The sequence below is a fragment of the Oncorhynchus mykiss genome, chromosome 13, assembly GCF_057628025.1.
Source record: "Oncorhynchus mykiss isolate SJ-2025 chromosome 13, ASM5762802v1, whole genome shotgun sequence".
Lineage (NCBI taxonomy): Eukaryota > Metazoa > Chordata > Actinopteri > Salmoniformes > Salmonidae > Oncorhynchus > Oncorhynchus mykiss.
This window is the reverse complement of record NC_143034.1, coordinates 41,649,039-41,661,968: the sequence shown is the minus strand read 5'-3', so window position 1 is coordinate 41,661,968 and position 12,930 is coordinate 41,649,039. Positions and strand designations below refer to the sequence as shown.

Genomic DNA, 12,930 nt, shown 5'->3' with positions numbered 1-12,930 from the left:
CCCTGGACGAGACACGGGGCAGGGAACATGTCCACAATAATGACAGGGAAGTGTCTTGGTGGCAGAGAGTTCCATTTCAGTCCAGTCAATTCAGGAAATGGATTGACATTCCCGTCATGAATTAAACGTTTCCCAATATTTCAACTTTGGTAAATAATGAATTTCACCTCACATTCTGAATTGACTGAGTTGAAATAGGACTCGACCTAAGGTGAGTGCACAAGTGTGAGGATCGGAGGCAGGGGGGACTAGCCCTTTCTAGGTGGTTTTGAGCAAATAAAGTTGTATTCTAGGTGGTTTTGACCAGGTCGTGGACGTGGAAGTCATCATCGTCGTATTTGATGTGGTAGACAGAGGGTTTAGAGAGGGAGTGAATGGGGAGAGAGAAAGAGTACATGGGGTGGCTGGGGCCTGGGGGGAGGAGAGATAAGGAAGCAGACAAGGCCAGGGTCAAACTCATTAAGCCATTGGAGATGTCCTTTGACCTTCCTGACCTTTGACCTTACTCCTTCACTCCTTCACTCATGCACACAGACACACAAAGAAACACAAATACACACACACTCTAACACCTGCCCCCGTGTCTAATGGTACTGCGCTGACGACTGACGGCAATGACTCTCCGAATACTCACGCCATGCTGATCACCATAAAATCCAGCCAGTTCCATGGATCTCGAAGGAATGTGAAATCTCCAACACAGAAGCCTCTGGACAACACTTTAATTGTTGCCTCAAAGGTATAGATACCAGTGAAAACATATCTGTAATACGAAAAAAAAAGGGGAAGAGAGCTTTATAAAATAGCTTTTGGTGAAACTTTGTAGTGGTCAAAATGACTCTCAATAATGTTATGACCAACCTTTTAAATAAATACAAAAAAATCACTGATATTTATATGAACATTTACATGCCCCCACCCCAAAACATGAATAATCTCCTACGTGGGTTTGAAACTTACTCAACAGTTTTACTCCATGCCGGAGGGTCACTCATCGTCATGAACACACAGTTGGACATGATTGTTAACATGATGAACATGCTAAATAATGTACCCATATTAAGGAAATAACATGGCATTATAATGGTATTCAAATCTAATTCTATGGACCAATTTAATTAGTACATTTTTTAATAACAAATTTTTATTTATTTACATCTTTGATTCATATGAATATAGTAATCAGTAGTCGCTAATGGGTGACATACTGGATTGTAAAAAAATGTAATATTACTAAAATCACATTATACTAAAATCACATTATTATCCCGAAATTGAAAGCATCTCGAGCTCCTGTTCACCGGGCCGGTAGTTTCTGATGCTAAAACTCATTCTAATTAGAACAATTAGGTGTGTTGCAACTGTTGCCAAATAATGATATTAACATATATTGCTAAGGACGTGTGAGTAGGGTGACTTGCCTAGGTCTCAAACCCGAGCCACCAGCGCCAATGACGAACACCCTAACCACTGCCCCAAGAAGGGATATCTCTAAGGCATGTGCTTATTGGGCCAGTATAGTTAGGCCCTGTCCAGAACAAACCCTAACCCCTCCTCCCTACGTAGATCTGAAAGAACTTAATATGCATAAATAATAAGGTGAATCCACTTTGAAGTAAATCTCATCTCTGTTAAAAGTACACCCAAGACAAACTTTCATTGATCCTAGTGATTCCAGAGTATCCTTAAAACAGGTCAATATGCCCCACCAACATCAGACAGCTATGCAGAAAACCCTTACATTTTGAAATAAGTCAATCAAATCAATAATGAGAGAATAGTCAAATTAACTGATAACTGACACAGACATGATGGTGTAACAGGAATATCTGAATGCCGTGAACCATGAGGTTGTGAGTTCAAATTCCAGGTGTTGAATAATAATGACTGTATACACTGAGTGTACAAAACATTATGGACACCTACTCTTTCCATGACATAGTCTGTCCAGGTGAAAGCTATGATCACTTATTGATGTCACTAGTTAAATCCCCTTCAATCAGTGTAGATTAAGCGGAGGAGACAGGTTAAAGGAGTTTTAAGCCTTGACAATTGTGACATGGATTGTGTATGTGTGCCATTCAGACAGTGAATGGGCAAGACAAAATATTTAAGTGACTTTGAACAGGATATGGTAGTAGGTGCCAGGCACACCAGCTTGTGTCAAGAACTGCAACGCTGCTGGGTTTTTCACACTCAACAGTTTCCTGTGTGTATCATGAATGGTCCAGCACCCAACATACATCCAGCCAACTTGACACTGGGACAACTGTGGGAAGCATTGGAGTCAACATGGGCCAGCATCGATGTTGAATGCTTTGGGCACCCTGTAGAGCCTATGAATTGAGGCTGTTCTGAGGGCAAAGGGGCATTCCCATGAAATGTGTCTAGAACATTAATATTGTATATACCATGGCATTGTTCAATACTCCTTTCTGGTTGGCTTGAAGGACATTCTAGAGCATTTATTATTTCCCTATAACGCACTGTATATTTGCACGGTAGAATTCAATGGCTATAGTTCATTCTTACATGTTCTATGTTTGAGCTGCTTTTGAAAGCAAAAGTCGAACTGGAAACTGTATTGGTATTGTTGAATTAGATTTTCATAATAATAAGCTAGAACTGATTGTTTGGTTAGCTAAACTAACAAGTCGGTTCGGTTACCAAGCAACAATTGCAGCTATCTAGTTGACTTGCTAGCTACTTCAGTGAATGTTGAACACATTTCTAGTGGCAAATCTGTTCAAATATAGCCAGGGTATAAAAGGGATAATCAACTCGGGGCTCGATGCATTGTCTAGAAAATAATGTAACTCCGTGGAGTATGTTTTGTGGGACATTGATGAAAAATTCTCCCAACCCTCAGAAAACTGGACACTCAAACACTATGGGAACCTTAAGGGTAACATTTCAAAAACAGTCTTTCTCCCTAGTATTGTAAACTGGGATGTAAATAAAAAATATCTATGATAAGTACAAAGCCATCCCCCTTCCCCACTTCAGCCAATTAGATCACGTCTCTCTGTTCCTACTCTCTGACCTACAAGCAGCAACTCAAGAGGGAGATACCAACACAGAGAATAGTGGGGCGCTGGACAGCGGAGGCAGACTCAATGCTGCAGGACTGTTTTGAGAATGCTGATTAGAATATATTCAAAGATTCATCCACTCAGGACTCATCCACTGACATTGAGGAATATACACTGCCTACTCAGTCAAGGGTTTTTCTTTATTTTTACTATTTTCTACATTGTAGAATAATAGTGAAGACATCAAAACTATTAAATAACACATATGGAATCATGTAGTAACCAAAAAAGTGTTAAACAAATCAAAATATATTTTATATTTGAGATTCTTCAAATAGCCACCCTTTGCCTTGATGACAACTTTGCACACTCTTGACATTCTCTCAACCAGCTTTATGAGATAGTCACCTGTAACGCATTTCAATTAACAGATGTGCCTTCTTAAAAGTTAATTTGAGGAATGTCTTTCCTTCTTAATGTGTTCGAGCAATCAGTTGTGTTGTGACAATGTTGGGAGGTATACAGAAGATAGCCCTATTTGGTAAAAGTTCATATTAAGGCAAGAAAAGCTCAAATAAACAAAGAGAAATTACAGTCCATCATTGCTTTAAGACATGAAGGTCACTCAATCCAGAAAATGTCAAGAACTTTGAAGTTTCTTCAAGTGCAGTAGCAAAAACCATGAAGCGCTATGATGAACTGGCTCTCATGAAGACCGCCACAGGAATGGAAGACCCAGAGTTCCCTCTGGTGAAGAGGATAAGTTCATTAGAGTTACCAGCCTCAGAAATGGCAGCCCAAATAAATGCTTCACAGAGTTCAAGTAACAGAAACATCTCAACGTCAACTGTTCAAAGGAGACTGCGTGAATCAGGCATTCATGGTCAAATTGCTGCAAAGAAACCACTACTAAATGACACCAATAAGAAGAAGAGACTTGCTTGGGCCTAGAAACACGAGCAATGGACATTAGACCAGTGGAAATCTGTCCTTTCGTCTGGGGTCAAAATCTGAGATTCTTTGTTCCAACTTCTGTGTCTTTGTGAGATGTGGTGTGGGTTTATGAATGATCTCCGCATATATATATTTCCCACCGTAAAGCATAGAGGAGGAGGTGTGATGGTGTGGGGGTGCTTTGCTCGTGACACTGTCTGTGATTTATTTAGAATTCAAGGCACACTTAACCAGCATGACTACCACAGCATTCTGCAGCGATATGCCATCCCATCTGGTTTGGGCTTAGTGGGACTATCATTTGTTTTTCAACAGGACAATGACCCAACACACCTCCAGGCTGTGTAAGGGCTATTTTATCAAGAAGGAGAGTGATGGAGTGCTGCATCAGATGTGCTGCAGGAGTCCTGCATCCTCAATCCCCCGCCCTCAGAGCAGCCAAAAAGTGCTCAGCATATGTGGGAACTCCTTCAAGACTGTTGGAAAAGCATTCCAGGTGAAGCTGGTTGAGAGAATGCCAAGAGTGTGCAAAGCTGTCATCAAGGCAAAGGGTGGCTATTTGAAGAATCTCAAATAGTTTTGATGTCGTCAGTATTATTCTACAATGTACAAAATAGTAAAAATAAAGGAAAACCTTTGAAAGAGTAGGTGTTCTAAAACTTTTACCGGTAGTGTACATTGTCAGTCACAGGCTTCATTTGGAAATGTGTTGATGATGTTGTACCCACAGTAACAATCCGGACATACCCAAACCAAAAACCCTGGATGAACAGAGATATCTGTACCATGCTGAGTGTCCGTACTGCAGAATTCAATGTCAGCAGAACAAACCCAGATGACTTGGTGGCTTGCGACACGTACAAGGCAAGAAGATAAGAGCTCCGCAAATCCATTAGGGAAGCAAATAGACAATACAGAATCAAAATGGAATTGATGCTTGACAACTCAGAATCGTGAAACATGTGACAAGGACTAGACTATCACGGACTACAAAGGCAAATCCAGCAGTGTGGTGCCCACCGAAGCCTTCCTCCCAGCTGACATTAACACATTCTATGCTTGCTTTGAGACAGACAATACCGATCCATCCAGGAAGAGTCTAGCTGCTCCAGACGACCAGGTGCTTTTGCTCTCCGAGGCTGACGTGAGGAAAACTCTCAAAAGAGTGAATATACTGGCCCAGATGGCATTCCTGGGAGTGTGTGCTGACCAGTTGGCGGGTGTCTTCTCTGACATCTTTAATCTGTCCATGTCCCAGGCTATAGTTCCCACCTACTTCAAAGAGAATTCCATCGTCCCAGTGCCAAAGAAAAACAAGATAAAATGCCCAACTGACCATAGCCCCATCACGCTTAACCCAGTCTTCATGAAGTGCTTCGAGAGGCTGGTCATGGACCGCATCAAGGCCAGCATGCTAGGCACAGTGGACCCACTCCAATTTGCCTACCGTTCCAACAGATCGACAGAAGATGCCATTTCCATTGCTATTCACACGGCCTTAACACATCTGAACAAAAGGAACACCTATGCGAGGATGCTGTTCATTGACTACAGTTCAGCATTCAACACTGTTGTTCCCTCCAAACTTAACACCAACCTCAAAACTCTGCGTCTGGATACCACTCTCTGCACTGGATGCTGGACTTCCTGACAGGCAGACCACAGACTGTGAGGATTGGCAACAACACCTCCTGCACACTGACTCTCAACACAGGGGCCCCCCAGGGGTGTGTCTTCAGCCCTCTGCTGTTCACACACGACTGTGTGGCTTTGTACGACACCAACTCCATCATCAAGGTTGTAAGCCTGAACCAACAATGACAAGTCAGCATATAGGGAGGAGGTAAGTGAACTGGCATTGCGGTGCCAGGACAACAACCGCTCCCTCAAAGTCAGCAAAACAAAAGAGTTGATTATTGACTTCAGGAAGCAGAGGATTGAACATGTCCGATCCACATGAACAGGACTGCAGTAGAGAGACTCAGCAGTTTTCAGTTCCTCAGTGTTCACATCACCAAAGACATGACATGGACCAACAACCCCACCACTCTTGTCAAGAGGGCGCAACAGTCTCTCTACTTCCTAAGGTGGCTGAAGAAATTCACAATGCCACCCGGGTCCTCTTCATATACTACTGCTACACCATCGAGAGCATCCTGACTAGTTGCATCACGGCCTGATACAGGAATTGCTCCATCCATGACTGCAAGGCCCTCCAGTGAGTAGTGAAGAGGCCAGCAGCATCATCAAGGACCCCACACACCCCAGCCTCGAGCTGTTCACTCCCTTACTGTCGGGCACATGGTATCGGATCATGAGGTCTGATAACAACAGGCTCAGAGACAGTTTCTATCTACAGGACATCAGACTGCTGAACACTGCTGAACTGGACTAACCACCTGCTCTGACTCTCCACACCTTTGCACACATGCACACATGCACACACGCACACACACCGTAGCACATTTCCTGGACTCTGAACATTCAGCAGGATCCTGAGTTATATTTATGTATAATGTAGATCAGTGAGATATTTTTATTGAAAGGATATGAATGTATAAGAATTTTGATGGATCCTCTCCTGAGAATACTGAAGGGCGTTAGAATATAGCAGGCAGGCTCAGCATTGAACCTGAAGATTGTATTCCCTTTGGTGATGACGATAAAGGTCTGAAAAACAAGAAGTAAAGATCAGTGAAGAAATATTTGAAGTCCAATATTATCTGTACTTTAATTGAATGTATTGATGTTTGTCTTAAGGATATTAGCAAAATAGAGTGTGTAGTAATTGTTGTAAATCAGAGGGCATTTACCCTCTGAATAATAACAATATAGTAATATTACTTGGAATGTGTAAATCCACCTCTGATTTGAGCTTAGTGTAAAGGAAATGACTTTGTGATGTCTGGTTATGTGGACACTCAGCCCTCAGGCCACTAAGGGACATGGGCTGCAGTGCTCACTTTGTGTGATTTGTAGAAAGGATCCAGTTCCTCCAGAGGCGTGTTGAACAGCTCAGGTGGCGGGTCTCCGTAGATGAATGGCAGGGCCTTGCCGGCCTCCAGGTCGACGGCTGGCTTTGGCAGGTCCTCCTCTGCCACCTCCGGAAAGGTTTGAAAAAAACATGATTACAAACACTTTACCATTTCTTACGAGCACTGATTCTGCTATTTTGAAAGCAAGTTTAACTTGCAATGGCTTGACTGTGATATATGGACATTTGAATTACCTTACTTAAATCCACTGATTGTGAAGTCAACTCTGGAATCTGGATAAGTGTCTGCAAAATGACTGAAATGTTAAATGTACCTCAATGTTCAGGGCCTTTTTTCTCTCCTGCTCCTCTGCTTCCTCGGCCATCCGCCTCTCGATCTCCGCCAGCGACTCAAGGGTGAAGCGGCGAAACACTTCGGTGCCAGTGGGAGGGAGCAGGGCGACCATCTTGGCATTCTGCTGGGCGAGAAATGCAACCACACCGGGGTCTCTCAGCAGGTTTTTTTTATTAAATGTAACCTTTATTTAACTAGTGTGCTGTGAGTTGGAGGGATGGATCAGGAAGATGAAAAGATATTAGGCATGAAAATGGAAGTTGAAAAAATACATCTTTAAAATGCATTATTTAAAACATGTTTTGGCATATTGTTTCATTAGGGTATTTCATGGAGAGGGACAGGTACAAAGAGAAAAGACTGGGTGAGGACACTGTGCGGCAGCTTCAGCTGAAATGTGAACTCAAACATGTGGGTCCTTTTCTGTGTTTTTGAGCAGCCAAGCCTTCATCTGCACTTTTTACAACAATCCATTGCCTTGAAACCACTTTACAGAATCCTCTTCCCTTTCGTCAATGGAAACTCCTTTACAATGACAAGACAACTTCTAAATAATATTATTTTGACCGTACCAAGGCAGTGTGGCTGGTGGCTCCACAGGCATGCATGCAAGCGGCAACCAGTCATTCAGGGCAGGACGGGCTTTGAGTCCCACATTTTTTGCCAAATGTTTTATCCCCCCAAAAATATAGACATTCTTTTGGCGGGGGAGGGGGCTTGCCTGTTTTGCATGTTATTTTGGCATTCATCCGTGTCAAATATCAGTTTGCAAACAATGTAAAAGATATATACAGTGGGGCAAAAAAGTATTTAGTCAGCCACCAATTGTGCAAGTTCTCCCACTTAAAAAGATGAGAGAGGCCTGTAATTTTCATAATAGGTACACTTCAACTATGACAGACAAAATGAGAGAAAAAAAATCCAGAAAATCACATTGTAGGATTCTTTATGAATTTATTTGCAAATTATGGTGGAAAATAAGTATTTGGTCAATAACAAAAGTTTATCTCAATACTTTGTTGTATACCATTTGTTGGCAATGAGAGAGATCAAACGTTTTCAGTAAGTCTTCACAAGGTTTTCACACACTGTTGCTGGTATTTTGGCTCATTCCTCCATGCAGATCTCCTCTAAAGCAGTGATGTTTTGGGGCTGTTGCTGGGCAACACGGACTTTCAACTCCCTCCAAAGATTTTCTATGGGGTTGAGATCTGGAGACTGGCTAGACCACTCAAGGACCTTGAAATACTTCTTACGAAGCCACTCCTTCGTTGCCCGGGCGGTGTGATTGGGATCATTGTCATGCTGAAAGACCCAGCCACGTTTCAACTTCAATGCCCTTGCTGATGGAAGGAGGTTTTTACTCAAAATCTCACGACACATGGCCCCATTCATTCTTTTCTTTACACGGATCAGTCGTCCTGGTCCCTTTGCAGAAAAACAGCCCCAAAGCATGATGTTTCCACCCCCACGCTTCACAGTAGGTATGGTGTTCATTGGATGCAACTCAGCATTCTTTGTCCTCCACACACGACGAGTTTAGTTTTTACCAAAAAGTTATATTTTGGTTTCATCTGACCATATGACATTCTCCCAATCTTCTTTGGATCATCCAAATGCTCTCTAGCAAACTTCAGACGGGCCTGGACATGTACTGGCTTTAGCAGGGGGACACGTGTGGCACTGCAGGATTTGAGTCCCTGGCGGCGTAGTGTGTTACTGATGGTAGGCTTTGTTACTTTGGTCCCAGCTCTCTGCAGGTCATTCACTAGATCCCCCCATGTGGTTCTGGGATTTTTGCTCACCGTTCTTGTGATCATTTTGACCACACGGGGTGAGATCTTGCGTGGAGCCCCAGATCGAGGGAGATTATCAGTGGTCTTGTATGTCTTCCATTTCCTAATAATTGCTCCCACAGTTGATTTCTTCAAACCAAGCTGCTTACCTATTGCAGATTCAGTCTTCCCAGCCTAGTGCAGGTCTACAATTTTGTTTCTGGTGTCCTTTGACAGCTCTTTGGTCTTGGCCATAGTGGAGTTTGGAGTGTGACTGTTTGAGGTTGTGGACAGGTGTCTTTTATATGATAACAAGTTCAAACAGGTGCCATTAATACATGTAATGAGTGGAGGACAGAGGAGCCTCTTAAAGAAGAAGTTACAAGTCTGTGAGAGCCAGAAATCTTGCTTGTTTGTAGGTGACCAAATACTTATTTTCCACCATAATTTGCAAATAAATTAATAAAAAATCCTACAATGTGATTTTCTGGATTTTTCCCCTCATTTTGTCTGTCATAGTTGAAGTCTACCTATGATGAAAATTACAGGCCTCTCTCATCTTTTTAAGTGGGAGAACTTGCACAATTGTTGGCTGACCAAATACTTTTTTTGCCCCATTGTATATATATATATCATTGAGTTAATAAAGCCGCATACTAACATGGTCTCTTTTTTGTTTTCTTGAGTAAGGCAGCTCCAAAATGCAGGTTTCAGCGTAGCTCAGTGCTTTCTGTGGTGGTGGGGCAAGCCAGCAGAAAACACGGAGCGTTTTTGGCTCAGTGTTCTGCCACTCATGGGGATACTACGTCACTGCCAAGTCTAAGGGTAGACCTAGAAAATTAAAGCCACTTGGGTTCTGCCATAGAGTTACTTTAGAAGTGCCAATCCAAGAAGGCTCAAAGTCATTGGCCACAGATAAAATGACGTCAAATCACATTATATGTACAGTAGCTTTGATTGGACTGATCATGTCAACATCATACTTTCATAATCTTAGCTATCAGTCATCATTATGAATCAAGTTGACAATCTACTGGCAAATCCTTTTTATTCCTTGTCATATGAAGATAAATAATTAAGAGAAATTATAGATAAAACGTATCGGTGCTCATCGGCCATTGGGCATGAACACTGCACAACAACTTGGAAATCTGTAATTCAACAATGAGTGGTTTGGAAGGAATCAGTGACAGTGGCTAATTCGGCAAGTATTGCAAAGTAATCACTAGCCTGCAATGCAGTGGAGTGGCTGTGTGGTCCCAAATCTGGGATTAAGGGGCTCTTTTCCAAGTTTAAAATTATAAACATTTAACATTGTTTAACAACTGTTAACACGGAACTGCGAAAACTTGACTTCAGTGAGTTCAAGACAAATGACAAGTCAGGAATAAACAAGCTCCGACTGGGAAAATAAGTTTTGAACGGTCATCCAACTCGAAATTGTAAATCTGGCATCTTTCTAGAGCTACAACCTGAAGATCAATGACGTCATCATGATTGGCCCTTGTTTTTTTCAGAGTTCCCAGTTGTTTTGAAACCACGGTAAATCCAGAGAATGATAGACTTTGATGACAAAATTTGCCCACAAAGGACTGCTGCGTCACCTTCCTGATCAGGTGAGCACAGCACAAGAAGGTGACTCCAAAAATGTATTGTATGCTGCTGAATAAATGATGTAATATACCAGGGAGATATCTATACTGTAGCCAAGAAAGTAATACTAGGTGTATGTGTAGTACGCTGTTAGTAGCCCATGTGCCTCCCCCTAATAATTTGGTCTATTTTCACCTTTTAATTTCGCCTACTGTTTTGACTTGGTGGTGCACATGTAGCCTATAACCTGTTTTAGAGAAATGTAATCATTGAATATTCTAAGAGCTTTCATAGTCTGTTTATATGCCCCCTTTATTTATCCTACGGTTCTGACTTGGTGTACAGGGAGAACACTGTAAGAACAGCCCATGTTCTGAATTCTGTCACTGTACATTTCAAAAGTGCTAAACAAATAGTTATATAGTGTTCGTCCTAGCTCGCTCATTAATGTCTTAATCAAAATTACGGATTTCCTCTTATTCGCTTGTCGTCCCATTATGCCATAGTTTGTACATCTCAATTGTCATTAGAAACCACATTCGTTTAAACAAGTCAGCCATATCTGCAATGTTTTTTTAAAAGGCAGTAAATGTGGCTGAATGAAGTGTTTTGCTGCCAGATAAGGCTCCGCTGATAGCCAGGTGTAAACGGTAGTGAGATGTTGGGACTGCTGTTGGGACAGCTTTATGTAGGCCCTAGCAGTTTGTGGGTATCGTTTGTCACTGTTATAGTGCAATTAATGTATTGATTAGTCTTGTGTTGTGGCTTTGCTGGCATGCATCCCACTTTTATTTTTATTATTTGCTCCACCAAGATTTACAGTTGAAGTTGGAAGTTTACATACACCTTAGCCAAATACATTTAAACTCAGTTTTTCACAATTCCTGACATTTAATCCTAGTAAAAATGCAGTCTTTGGTCAGTTAGGATCACCACTTTATTTTAAGAATGTGAAATGTCAGAATAATAGTAGAGAGAATGATTTATTTCAGCTTTTAATTCTTTCATCACATTCCCAGTGGGTCAGACGTTTAAATACACTCAATTACTATTTGGTAGCATTGCTTTTAAATGGTTTGACTTGGGTCAAACGTTTCGGGTAGCCTTCCACAAGCTTCCCACAATACGTTGGGTACATTTTGGCCAGTTCCTCCTGACAGAGCTGGTGTAACTGAGTCAGGTTTGTAGGCCTCCTTGCTCGCACACACTTTTTCAGTTCTGCCCACAAATTTTCAATGGGTTTGAGGTCAAGGCTTTGTGATGGCCACTCCAATACCTTGACTTTGTTGTCCTTAAGCCATTTTGCCACAACTTTAGAAGTATGCTTGGAGTCATTGTCCCTTTGGAAGACCCATTTGTGACCAAGCTTTAACTTCTTGACTGATGTCTTGAGATGTTGCTTTAATATATCCACGTCATTTGTGCACCAGTCCCTCCTGCAGCAAAGCAACCACACAACATGAATCTGCCACCCCCATGCTTCAGAGTTGGTATAGTGTTCTTCGGATTGCAAGCCTCCCCCTTTTTCCTCCAAACACAAAGATGGTCATTATGGCCAAACAGTTCTATTTTTGTTTCATTAGACCAGAGGACATTTCTCAAAAAAGTACGATCTTTGTCCCCACGTGCAGGTGGCAAACCGCAGTCTTTTTTTTTTTTTGATCAGTGGCTTCTTCCTTGCCGAGCGGCCTTTCAAGGTTATGTCAATATAGGACTTGTTTTACTGTGAATATAGATAAGTTTGTACCCGTTTCCTCCAGCATCTTCACAAGGTCCTTTGTTGTTGTTCTGGGATTGACTTGCACTTTTCGCACCAAAGTACATTCACCTCTGAAAGAAAGAACGCGTCTCCTTCCTGTGCTGGATGACAGCTGCGTGGTCCCATGGTGTTTATACTTGCGTACTATTGTTTGTACAGATGAACGTGGTACCTTCAGGCATTTGGAAATTGCTCCCAAGGATGAACCAGACTCGTGGCGGTATACAATAATTTTTCTGAGGTCTTGGCTGATTTCTTTAGATTTTCCCATGATGTCAATCAAAGAGGCACTGACTGTGAAGGTAGGCCTTGAAATACATCCACAGCTACAGCTCCAATTCACTCAAAGGATGTCAATTAGCCTATCAGAAGTTTCTAAAGCCATGACATCATTTTCTGCAATTTTCCAAGCTGTTTAAAGGCACAGTCAACTTAGTGTATGTGAATTTCTGACCCACTGGAATTGTGATACATTGAATTATAAGTGA

The 12,930-nt window shown here is 42.0% G+C and overlaps 1 protein-coding gene across 1 annotated transcript in view; it reads right to left on the bottom strand.

Annotated features, from left to right (window-relative positions):
* LOC100136790 (sodium channel, voltage-gated, type IV, alpha, a) overlaps nucleotides 1-7,417 on the bottom strand; it is a gene marked incomplete at both ends in the record, with an annotated part of 43,725 nt that extends 36,308 nt beyond the window's left edge. The window contains 5 exon segments of the mRNA NM_001124732.1: nucleotides 635-763; nucleotides 961-1,050; nucleotides 6,538-6,656; nucleotides 6,950-7,087; nucleotides 7,296-7,417. Coding sequence (NP_001118204.1) covers nucleotides 635-763; nucleotides 961-1,050; nucleotides 6,538-6,656; nucleotides 6,950-7,087; nucleotides 7,296-7,417 — 598 coding nt within the window.
* Nucleotides 7,418-12,930: the final 5,513 nt, after the last annotated feature.